The sequence below is a fragment of the Colletotrichum chrysophilum genome (genome assembly GCF_026319265.1).
Source record: "Colletotrichum chrysophilum strain AFK26 chromosome Unknown scaffold_81, whole genome shotgun sequence".
Taxonomy (NCBI): domain Eukaryota; kingdom Fungi; phylum Ascomycota; class Sordariomycetes; order Glomerellales; family Glomerellaceae; genus Colletotrichum; species Colletotrichum chrysophilum.
The window spans coordinates 45,962-58,138 of NW_026517368.1; the positions used below are offsets into that span (position 1 = coordinate 45,962).

Below are 12,177 nucleotides of genomic sequence, written 5' to 3' on the forward strand. Positions count from 1 at the left end.
CCGCCCACACCCACGCCTGTGACCCGACCTTCACGCACACAACGCACACTCTCTCACACACACATCCAAGTAGGTATTCGTACCAAGGTACACCTTCGGTCGCCCTCTTTCTCTCACATTCGCCCGCCCGCCCACCAAGAAGGCAGTGGAGGCAGGCAGGGGAGCAGCAGAGAACTGGAGGGACGTACCTTACCATAGTACCTACCTTACCTAGCTGCTGCAGACCAGACCAGACCACACGAGACAGACAGACAGACGGCCAGACGCAGGCTCCCCAGGCCCTGGCCCCAGTCAGTCCAAGTCCCCCAGTCGCAGTCCATGTCCACGTCCAATCCCGGCCCAGTCCAGTCAATCCAGCAGTAGGTAGCAACAGCAGCAGCAGCAGCAGCAACAGCGTCTCCCCATCCTTTCCTTCCCAGTCAGTCAGTCCAGTCCCGGCTGGTCCACTCAATCACTCGCTCGCTGGCTCGCACACACACACACACACACACAAACACACTCACACCTACCTCACTCGCGCTTTCCACTCCCAGATGCGCCGGGCTGGGCTGGGCTGCGCGACCTGACGGCACTTTACCTAACAAGTACCTCAACTTCCCCTTCCCACCACGACCTTTTTGCTCCCCTCCTTCCTTTCTCTTTTTTGTTCCTCCAAGCAACTGCTTCGACCGGTGGGAATTGTTTGTTCGACGAAAGCCTCAAGGCTGCGACCAACACAGACCAAACTTGATTTGCTGTTCCTCGACTGCCTTCCTCGTGCTTGGAAATAGCATGCGACTGTCGGCTTCAGACAACAACTTCTCCCTCTTGTCTCTACCTCTTTCTCCCTCCCGCCACTACTAAACGCCGCCTCTCCCCCCACCACCCACCATCTATCTACCTATCTACCTCTCTTGCCCACCTCACCACCTTACACCAACCAATCTCAACCTGAACCTCGACCTCGACCTCGCCTTCCTTCAACCTCGGTCAGTCAGTCTCTGGTTTGGTTTCGCACTCTCGCTTGCCGCTCCTCACTTGCGCACTCTTCCGACCACCGCCCACCGAGCTGCTGCGCCCACCCAAAAAAGGAACCTCCTTCCTCCCAACCAACCACCCCTCCATTCCTCCTTCACGACGAAAACGACCGGGAACGACAGGCGAAAAAAAGAAAAGGCGATGGCCATGAATGATACGGAAATCAAGGTCGAAAAGAACACAAACATGACGACCAATTCCTCTTCTCCCGCCGCTGCAGCTACTGCTGGCGGTGCTGCTGCTCCTGCGGCGGCTGCTGCCAACGGTGCTGCCCCGGCCACCGAAGATAGTGGTATGAGTCGCACCTGCACAATTGCATTGAATCTGCACTGCACAGCACAGCCCACCAACACCCCTCCAAACCTGCCCCTCCTGTTCCCACCCGCGTGTCCCGCCATTCAATCCCATCACCACCACCACCACTGCATCGTCGCCTCTCTTTCCCTGAGGAATGCCATGCCACCGCTGAAACTGAGCTGACAAAGAGTTCTTTTTGGTCCATACAGCAGCAGCTTCTACTATTACCGTGAACACGAAGACGCCTGCCAATTTTCCTCCCCCCAAAACCGACAAGCCCCGCCCTCATGTGTGCGCGACTTGTCAGCGCTCCTTCGCCCGATTGGAGCATCTGAAACGCCACGAGCGCTCCCACACCAAGGAGAAGCCTTTCGAGTGCCCTGAATGCACGAGATGCTTCGCTCGTCGCGATCTGCTGCTGAGACACCAGCAGAAGCTTCACCAGACGACCACCCCTTCTTCGCGCCCCCGCAATCGCCGTGAGAGCGCCAGCGGCGTTACACCTGGAACGAGTCGCGCCCGCAAGAACAGCGTCGCTGGTCCCAACGCTGCTGCGGCTGCAAACGCCGCAGCTTCCATGCGTCCCAGAGCCAACACCATCAGCCATGTCGACCAAAATGCCATGCAAATGATTGCGGCCGCCAATGCCCAGGTAGCGAGGGGCATGCCGCCTGGCACACACAGCCGTCACCCTAGTTTGGTGGGCTTGCCCGTGCACAACATGGACTTTGGTGGCATGTCAGCCGCCATGGGCCAGCGCGGCATGGCTCACGGTTTGCCAAAGCTCGAGACGCATGGCATCAACAACATGGACTTCAGCGGCTTGCGGACCGCTCCGCCGATGGCCGTGTTCAACCCGGACTTCGACTTCGAGGGGTTGTTGTTCGGCCCGGGCTCCACCATCAACCCTAATGCTCTCCACTATAACGACTCGCCCCAGTCCATGGCCTTGGATCAAGCTTCGCCCTTCCATGGCCTGACCAGCGACATGTCGTCTACTCAACTGGACGACAGCTTCGACTGGTTGACCGGTTTTGAGCATCAGATGTCGTTTCAGGGTGCCGACAATGCCGTAGACGGATCCAGCCCGTCCGCCATCAGCACCACCAGCCAGAGTGGCATTAGCGATGTCATGGTGGACGGCTCCAACCACCCCCCGGCTGGCACCAGCTCCATGTGGCAGCCGGCCGTAATGGGTCCTCCCCAGGTCCCGAACCCTTTTGCCCTGGACATGAATGGTTCCGTCTTTCCCGATCTCATGAACGGCGCCCCCGTGTCGCCCCAGCCGTCTACCCAGAAACTCAATGATGCCTACTTTTCGACGCCTCCCCCTTCTCTGAGCTCTTTGAGTCCGTCCATGGTCTCGGGTCTAAACAACACCCAAAACCTGAACCAGGCGCTCAACTTCAACAATGCAGGACCCGAGACCCCCTCGTCTCTCAATGGCGGAAACCATGGCGTCTCGCCTGTCTCCACTATCACGGATACTACCCGGAGTGCCATCGTCGGTGCCCTTTCGCAGTGCGCTCCTTTTGGTGGACGGAGATACTCATTTGCGACCCCAAGCTCGCCGTTGTCGCCAGGATTTCAGAACACAGCCAACAGTGTTCCTGACCATGTAAAGAATTTACCTAGCACTCAAGACTTACAACGATATGTTGGCGCTTATCTTCGTTACTTCCACCCTCATCTGCCGTTTTTGCACATTCCCACTTTGAATTTTGAGATGCCGCCCTCCGCTACCAACCGATCCAACAGCGTCGGTGGGAGCGGGTGTCTCATCCTTTCCATGTCTGCCATTGGCGCCTTGTACGAAATGGACCATGTCCAATCTCGGGAATTGTTTGAGATGGCCAAGAAAATGATCCAGTTGTATCTAGAGGAGAGGCGGAAGGCCGATGTGAGAAAGGCAGACTTACGCAGAACTCCAGCATCCGAGCCGAACTCTCACAGCCAGGAATCCTCAGTCCACACCCCGGTCTGGCTCGTCCAAGCCATGCTTCTCAACGTCGTCTACGGCCACAATTGCGGCGACAAGACAGCCAGCGATATCGCCTCAACCCATTGTGCAGCCCTTGTCAGCCTGGCTCAGGCTGCCGACCTCCTCCGTCCTATTCGTGTCGAGTCTGACGAGACTCATGACACTCACATGCGTGATGATGCCAACTGGCCCGGCATGCGAACGGATTCTGAAGAGCAGGCCGAATGGATCCAGTGGAAGACGATGGAAGAGCGCAAGCGCACCCTTTATGTTGTCTTCATCCTTTCCAGTCTCCTAGTTGCAGCATACAACCACACGCCCGCACTCACCAACTCGGAAATTCTGCTTGACCTGCCATGCGACGAAGAGTTCTTCTCCGCTGAGAGCAGTACTGCATTTGCGGCAAAGGGTGGCATTCGCGCGGCTAACCACAATCGGATGATATTCCACGAGGCTTTGGGGGAGTTGCTGAGGACGAACGAAAAGCAACAAAAGCAGAAGGCTTTCAATGCGCAGCAAGGATTCGGGCCAGGAGTGAATATCCACGACATGCCCACCAGCGACTTGAAGCCGTCTACGTTCGGATGCCTGATTTTGATTAACGCGCTGCACAACTACATTTGGGAAACCCGACAACGCCACCACAACAAGGTCTGGACAAATGAGGAGACGGAAAAAATGCATCGCCATATCGAGCCGGCCCTCAAGGCGTGGCAGGCGGCATGGGCAAGCAACCCGAACCACAGCTTGGAGCGACCGAACCCCTTTGGCCTGGGCCCGCTATCTGCCGACGCCATTCCGTTGCTTGATTTGGCCTACGTTCGTCTTTTTGTAAACTTGGCTCGATCAAAGGAGAAATTCTGGCAACGCGATTGGGACGCCATGGCGGAGGAGCTCTCGCGAGGTAGCGAAATTGTTCAGCACGCCGAGCACTCACCCGCCTCAAACACTGAATCAAATGGCACAGACCCTTCTGATAACTCGGTCTCCAGCTCGGTCTTTGCCGAATCGCCAGCCACGCAGTCCTCATCCCCGGAATTCTCTTCGGCAAAGTTTCCAACCCCGACCCAAGCCGCTCCGCAGCTCACCAACCGCTCTACGTCGCGCAGAGAGAAGCACCTAAGGAAGGCCGCCTTCTACGCCGCTGACTCTCTCGCGATGTCCGACAAGCTTGGTGTTACTTTTGCCGATTTCTCCAGCCGCGAGCTGCCTCTTCAGTCGGCAATGTGCGCTTTTGACTGCGCTCAGGTTTTGGCCGAGTGGGTCGCGACTCTGCAAGATCGCATCGGGCGATATCTGGGAATTTTAGGTCAAGATGAAGTTGATCTATCCCAAGTACCAGCAATCATGCTTCTGGAAGAGGAAGACGTCAAGTTGTTGGGCAAGGTTCAGGAGGTGTTGGCCTCGGCTGAGATGAAGATGAATTTGGAAGTCGTCCAGGGTAGCATTGTGGGGGTTGATGCTAGGATGCAGATGGACGATCATACAGGATACGCAGCCAAAATCCTGCGTGTCACAGCTTACATGCTCGATAAAGCTGCTGTGTGGCCAGGTAAGTTGCTCCAGTCAGTCGGGACGACCTTTTCTAACCCACTACAGTCACTCATCTCATGGCCCGATGCCTCGAGACTCACGCTACTCACATGAGAGCCCGAGCCGAAAAGTCTGTCATTGCATGCGAATAAACAAAAGGCCAATTGGAAAGAGGAGTCAATCGCGAAGATCGAATCACGATGACACCGTTGAGAACTGGATGTGGAGGATCGCAGGCGAGAACTCTGCCTGCAGGAAAAGGGAACGAAAAGTCCGGTGACCAAAAACAAAACTTGGAAAAGGATTATCGAAAAAGACGGGGACGATATAAGAAATCGACGACAAAATACCCTAACGCTCTTACGGAAAAGAAAAAGTACACTTGTATGACGTTACGACATGTTCTCCTCGCGAGGAAGCATTCTTTCGAGCTGGCACGTTACGATGCCACGCACATTTTACGTTTACGCTGACGCAGCGACCCGGAAAACAACGGAAACGCGAGCATAATTGCTTGTCTTGTACATCAAAAAGTTCTGCCACAGCCTCGATGGCCCAGTTCGTATACGGTCTCTCATTTGGATTGGGAAACCCGGGCTACTATTTCTCTCCCTGTTGCATATAGGCTTCCTTGAACAAGGCGATTCGAGGCTAGTATGGACAGGAACTGCTTCATATTGGGGGGTCGGAATGGCGTATTATTTTCTTCAATTCTTGCGCAACCCACAGCACCGATTCACAAGGTCCACAGAACCTCCCTCTGTGGTCCTTGAGAGTCGGTCGCGTGGGTTTCAAGCGCCATGTTGGGTTGGGTGCGGCCGCAAAGAGCTGCAGTCAGTCAACTTTTGAAAACATTTGTCCCGACGAATACGGACATGGAAGGAAGGACTCGATCAACTCGGGCGGGACTCGCAATCTTTGGGTTGCTATTTTGAATGGAATGGATGCACTAGGTTACGGTGGGAACAGGAATTACGGGCGGTCTACCAATCCCTGCGCAGGAAGGCGGCATCTCTTGGGGGACAAGCCTCACGAGATGCCGGGCTAGAGTTGAGAGAAGGGGGTGTTGGCGTTGCTCCTTGGCGAGAAGCGGTGCAAATGGAGAGGCTTGTGTCTGAGGACCAGGCGATACCGGCAGGGATAGGAGGACCTTGGGAAGTGCCCTGGAAAGCAGGATGACGATAGCTATCAATCAAAACAAAGTATTTGGCTCCAAGTTTGATCTTCCAATGCGTATCAGGATGTGGAAACGGACTGTTGATGCTGTTCGCTCAGTTTCAGGAGGAGTCTGTTGTGTGCTGCTCACATCTACACGGCCGGGGCCCGCTCCGGCGCGCCATGTGGGGCTATACCGGACCCGGTCCGATAACAATGTCCTCAGATCAAAAGCACATCAATTTTAGCTGTTGAAACGACATCAACCGCAAGTACGAACGGTATATCGTAAGCTATAAGGCAAAAAGTTCAGCGAGGCTGTCGTCAGCCAGGCCACGAGAGCCTCAATGACCTGTCCGGCCCCGCGCCGCGCGGCCGGCGCTGGTACTATGCCGCCGGTCTATTCGACCAGGGCGCGCGTTCGCCTTTATGCGAGGGTTTGCTTGCTAGTAGGAAAGTATAGGGTTTCTTATTTTCTTTAACTAGTAGAGGGTATAGGTTAAAGTACATATGTAGTGTTTCCAGAATTGTACCCACGAACAGGGTGAATTTTGCCGTAGCCTTTTTGCGGGGGGGACTGCATCGTAATGAAGAAATCAGCCTATAGGGCAAACTTGAACGTTCAGCAATGTATTTCGATAAGTTATTGGCGATATTCTCGCTTAGAATGAGACCGAAGACTCAATTATTGTGACGCTTTAGCGAAACCCATAGCACACGTACAGTCCTTAGCTTTTGTTTTGGAAGCTACCCAGTAGTTTTCAATATCGGCCTTCCCAACGCAATCCCACCATTTGGTCCAAGACTTGTCTGTGCTATTCTGTGGTTGCGAGTACCGTCAAACAACCTATACAGTAGTGTCACCCACAGACCCTAAGGCGAACGTCTCTGTCTGCAAGAATTCGAACCTTCACCGACCCTTTCCCATACGGCCTGAGTAGATATTCATTCCGGAATCACACAGCACCACAGGTCGTCTGGCCCCGAGATACCGGGTCGTCATGTTGGGGAGTCTTGGTTGTCCTCCAGAGAGACCGTAGTCCGCCCTTGACGCATGCTGCACCCATGCGTCCATACACTATCCAAAGTAGATACCAAATGCTCATTTGAGCGGGAATCAACAGGAAGTTGATTGTACCTTGTCGATCCGTTTCAAACGTCAGTTGGCCAACGGCACTGCCAGCCCCTGCAACGCAAATCATCCCGGCTGCTTCGGACCAGGTCGACGCTTCGTGAACGGCAATAGTCCAAATAACTATAGTACAGTTAGCTTGACACACAGTGGAAATTGGAAACGATGTCAATACTTGGTTGAACAATCTCAGCTAGACTCATTACAACTTGGAACAAGAGGTAGTGGCTGGTCGGTGTTGAATTGACATTCGGCAAAAGGATAATGCACCCTGAAAGAATCGAGCAAGATACCATGATATAATCTGTGAGCTAGTATGAGTATGATATCTAAGTGGTCTAGAGGTAGTGGTGATAGAGTGAATACTTGCAAGAGACAGAAGGAACCCTGTACATGACGAAGCCTAGCGCCGATGCAATAAGAACGAATACCGCATTGTCGATGACATAGTCGCGGTCAGTCCTGCTCCAGACGCCCGTATAAGACTTGGACAAGAGAGCAGCGGCAAAGACAAGTGCACCGCGAGAAAGTATGGTCGATAACGGCTATCAATGGTTCAGCATTTAATTTCCACGATAACAGACATTGACATACCCCTTTTGCAAGGGAACGTGTGTTCGTACCCAGCGCGAACTTACCCATGGCCGCCCGAGAAGAAATAACAGACTTCTGGTCCATAGGCAGCCACGATACGTCCATAGGCCTGCCAAATATACCCGAAAACCCTTTGGTACGTCTATCGCATACGCACAACACGCAAGCAAGAGTGTTGACCGACAAAAGCATGCTTTCAACTCCCAAGAACCTTGAGGCAATCTCCATTGGGACTACCATGAGTGTCAACCTCGGGCACAAAATGGCCCAAAGTAGAAATCGAAGTATTACTTCTTCCAAAGTGTACCATGAGAGGATGGCCATGATCAGAAGCAAGGCCAGGCTACTATCCAAAAGTCCATGAAAGGCAAAGTATTTGGGGTCCTCGGTTGCATTTGCGAGAACGTTCAAGATGACTTCCATTTCTGTTAGCATATACTTATTTACCGGCAGTAATCTGCGAGAAAGAGGAAAGCTTGTTGTGGGAAGGCAAAACGAATGAAGAAGAACAATGCACAGAAAAGAAATGAAAAGAAATGAAGTGTTATCTGGTACTTACATTTCGAGGTCAGGATGTACGGAAGCGTTTCTAACGGCCGAGCCGTGTAGGACACTATCATCCACGCTGGTATTTGACCGATGATCATGGCCATCCTGTAGGATGATGTAGTGGGCTGAGGGTTGCTCTTCCATTGGGGGTATTCGATGAGATCGAAAAGACTGAACCCGGTCTGACATGTGTTAGAGACTTCCATGGAGATAATACACTGAGAACAAAATCGAGGAAAGTCTTACCAAGCAAATGCCTAGGAACATAACCTCCATCGCCCACCAGGAAATCCTGTTGAATCGAACGTTTGACTGGAGAACGTCTGTTCTTCTTGGCTGTGAGGCGAGCGATAGCCTGACACCGGATAACTTAGACTCTTTCTTTAACTCCCTTCGATCACACCTCAGAACCTCTTCTCGATGAAATGTCTGTGTTATGTGGTCGTACGAACAGAGAAGCGTCCTGTGTTTCTCCCCCTCCTCCCCGACGACAAACATAGCTACTGGAGGAACGCTGCTACGGAAACGCGTGACTGTCATTAGATGCGTATCCAAAAGAGTAAAAGAATGCAGTTCTTCGTCTGAGATGGATTGCATTTGACCCATACCAATGTCCTGGTAGGACAAGGGAGTACTGTCAGTAAGGTTACCGTGGTTGAGACCCCAGAGATGTTTCTCAAGAGTACTAAGGTCAACAAAGCCCTCGATGCCAATGAGGCGGGGTGTCGCTGGCACCCTGATACGGGTACGTGTTCTGAGCAGCATGACCGGCGCAACCAAAGCAAAGATTGCAGTAATAGGTAAGAATCCCGCGAAGTTTGACAAGATGGACCTCGAAAAGAACCCACTGAATGGGGCTGAACAGCACCACATGAGTGCTATGTTGAAGAAATATGCAGATCCACTGCCATCATTTTCTTCGAAGTATGGCTCAGGGTGCAAGCCATCCCAGTGGATTGGGAATCCATTTGCGTTGTCCAGGATAATGGTGTTTCCAGTCCCGACTTTTCGAATAGTGCTGAGTGGACGAATTTCACTGAGCTTGGTACTCCAACGATCTCCAATTCGAAACCACTGTTCTCCTGGCTGAGGCGCAAGGCAAATCAAGCAACCCAAGAAGTCGCTGTTGCTGTTGCAAAGACAGAGCTTGGCGAAAGCCTGGAATCCAGTGTCATGTTTGTCAACTAGAGGTCGTTGACGAATGGGAAACAGACCCATTGTAGCATAGGCTACATCTCCCTGACTGAAATGGTCTGTTTGGCGACGCGAGAAGCATTCGAGAGCCACTTCGATGAAGTGATGAGGGGTGAGAGTAGCGGTTCCTTCAAAATGGTGCACGAGCTCGTTCACCACCGCGGCATCATCCCATGCTCTTTCTGCAAAATTACGCTTAGCTATCATCAGATTTGACTCAGACCTATCTCCAAGGGCGTAAAGTTGAATTCTGTGCTCAGAGGGGCACAGCAGAACCTCGGGTAGTGTCCACAACCGCGAACCCCATTGCCGCAACCAAGGTGTTATCCTGTCCTGGCTGTATGCTGGCGGCGATCTTCCCTCAAGAATTGCGGCCACCTTATCCGAGGCTGCAGGTCCTATGGCGATGATCATAGAATGAGCGGCTCGGACAATGTCGCAGATGTGATAAACATCCCCGCTACTACTAGTCGACCTAGCAGACCCGTCATCATTCCGGATGCACTCGAAATCGATCCAGAATGCGCTTATGTTTGCTCTTTGAGCTGCCTCCATCCCCCATTTTATCAGTGTCACTCGGTCTGCTTGAGCTACCTCCCTGTTCGCGTCCCGGGTAGCCTCGCTCTCGTAAGGATAGTTATCAATCTCTTCCTCTGTTGCGACCCTGAATTGCATCCGTGTGTATGATACGAAGATGAAATCCAAGTCGATATGGTCTCCGTAGTGGTCAAGGTAGTCGGAAACTTTGATTGTGGCGTAATGCATTCTCTTGAAATCCTTCACGATGCAGAGATATCTCGGTCGAACTGAGACTAGGTCGTCGTTGTCCCTGCTTCGACCACCTCCAATGTTGCTACTGAGCGTGTTGATGTGGGGAGCAACCTCCGTCCAGGCAGATTGGGAGTCGGGTAACGCATCCATCGGCCCGATGCCATTCCCATGAGTGCCACTCGTCGTCATAATTACGGATATGTTATCGTCAGAAGGAGAATCAAGGCTTGATGATTGACTTGGAGGCGAAGCATCTGATTTCAGATAGTTGGGATGATGTTTGTTCTCCTTATCAATGCTGAAAGAGCTTCCGTAAAGTGATTGCACGCTGTCAAGTTTGGTATTAGCAGAGTGGCGAAACAGCCCCAAGTTTTCCGACCAAAGCACCTGGCAAGATGTACATTAGCGCAAGTGTTCTGTTGAAAACATGTGGAAATACGCACCAAGAGGAACAACAAAGGCCAAGCAATGATCAATTTGAGGACTGCCAAAGAAAGAGACCTGAAATCTGCACGATATTCGTGGGTCCCTGGGACGAGCAGAGATGACCCAATCCAGTACGAAACTCGAAGTAAGGGCGGCACTCTTGCAGGTGGTCTTCCTGTGCAGACCCATCTCCCTGTTTGCGGCAGGCCGTCATTGTCATGAAGGCTCTGCGTTACAAACGGAACTTGACGCCGGGGCGGATCTGGTTGATGAAAATATCGGAGGAGCGCCTGATACCAAAACTCCAAAGTCGGAACAAACACCCACTTCTGATAGGGATTCATTTCCGGCATCGGATTTGGCAAATCTCAAGAAAGCTACCAGAGGATTCAATGTTTCGAAATTCGCAGGTGGTCTCGCTGTTTAAGTGATTTGGACGTGGCGCAGCGCCGGCACTCTGACTGGTGCGCCCTTCTACCAGCCTGTCATGATTCAGGCAACCACTTTGAACATTCCAATTTTGCCAACTGATGAATGAAATGCCGGTAACTTGCTTTCTGTGGCAAGTATGTCTCACCTGATCAGCCAAGAGACAGTGGAACGCAGACGCCTACAAGGCACCCAGCAAGACAATCACGAGGGAAGGTGAATCAGACAGACACAGGCAGGGGATTTGGCTCAGAGGCAGTGTGGGAGTACAACATTGCAAATTCGAAAAGCAAATATCATGGTGCATAAGTCACCAATGCAGATGAACATTCGACATTTCTCCCATGCCCTAGTGAACACTTGGGTAAGTCTAGCACAAGGCCAACCTAAGAGGCTTCGGCAGCTGCTTGCTCATGCCCCTCTGTTCTACGACAGTGTGCATTGCGTAACAACCGACTGCACCTCCCTTGGCACCAAATTCAACCTGGAATTGTCAGGCCTATGAAGTCCATTTGAGGGAGAAACGGGCGCAGCAAATTGTTTTGCCCTACCCTCGCGAGGCGTGGATGGCTTGGTGAGACGTCGTGTTAGTGAAGCCTGCTGGGCGATGCCTGTGTTTGGACAGTGTGTGACTGATTGTACATGTCTGTGTTTTTTGTGTAAGACGTGATTGGATCCTGGATGGGCACGTCTAAGACATGCTTACGGACATAAAATATCCCAACCCCTAGATGGCGCAAGATCTGATTGACCATGCTGCTTACATCTCAGGTACCTAAGCAGGCTGTCAGAGGTTTTTCTGCAAAGCTTGGTTGGGCCAATACGTCAAGAAATATGTATAATTAAGTCAGATGCAATAGGTATGGTGAAGGACGATCTTATATTGGAAGGACCTCGTGGTATTCTGAAAAGACCTCTCGTTGAGGCTGTGCCCGCCCCTGCCGCTTTGTGTCACCTGGGCACCATCATGCAATACACGTGTAGTTCAAGATTGGAGTGTTTTTGTTAACCAATCAAGGAGACGTTTCTGAATACACCAATAAACACGTTCCCTTCGCGAGATACGGCGACTCGGCAAGAGCTTAGAAAACAAGGGTTG

At 52.2% G+C, this 12,177-nt stretch overlaps 1 protein-coding gene across 1 annotated transcript; it reads left to right on the plus strand.

Moving 5' to 3' along the window:
- Positions 1–1,158: 1,158 nt before the first annotated feature.
- COL26b_008883 (uncharacterized protein) lies at positions 1,159–4,980 on the plus strand (the record flags this gene model as incomplete). The annotated part of the gene is made up of 3 exons (XM_053181629.1): positions 1,159–1,309; positions 1,524–4,847; positions 4,895–4,980. The coding sequence occupies 3 exons, from the start codon at positions 1,159–1,161 to the stop codon at positions 4,978–4,980; spliced, it is 3,561 nt and encodes a 1,186-aa protein (XP_053034387.1).
- Positions 4,981–12,177: the final 7,197 nt, after the last annotated feature.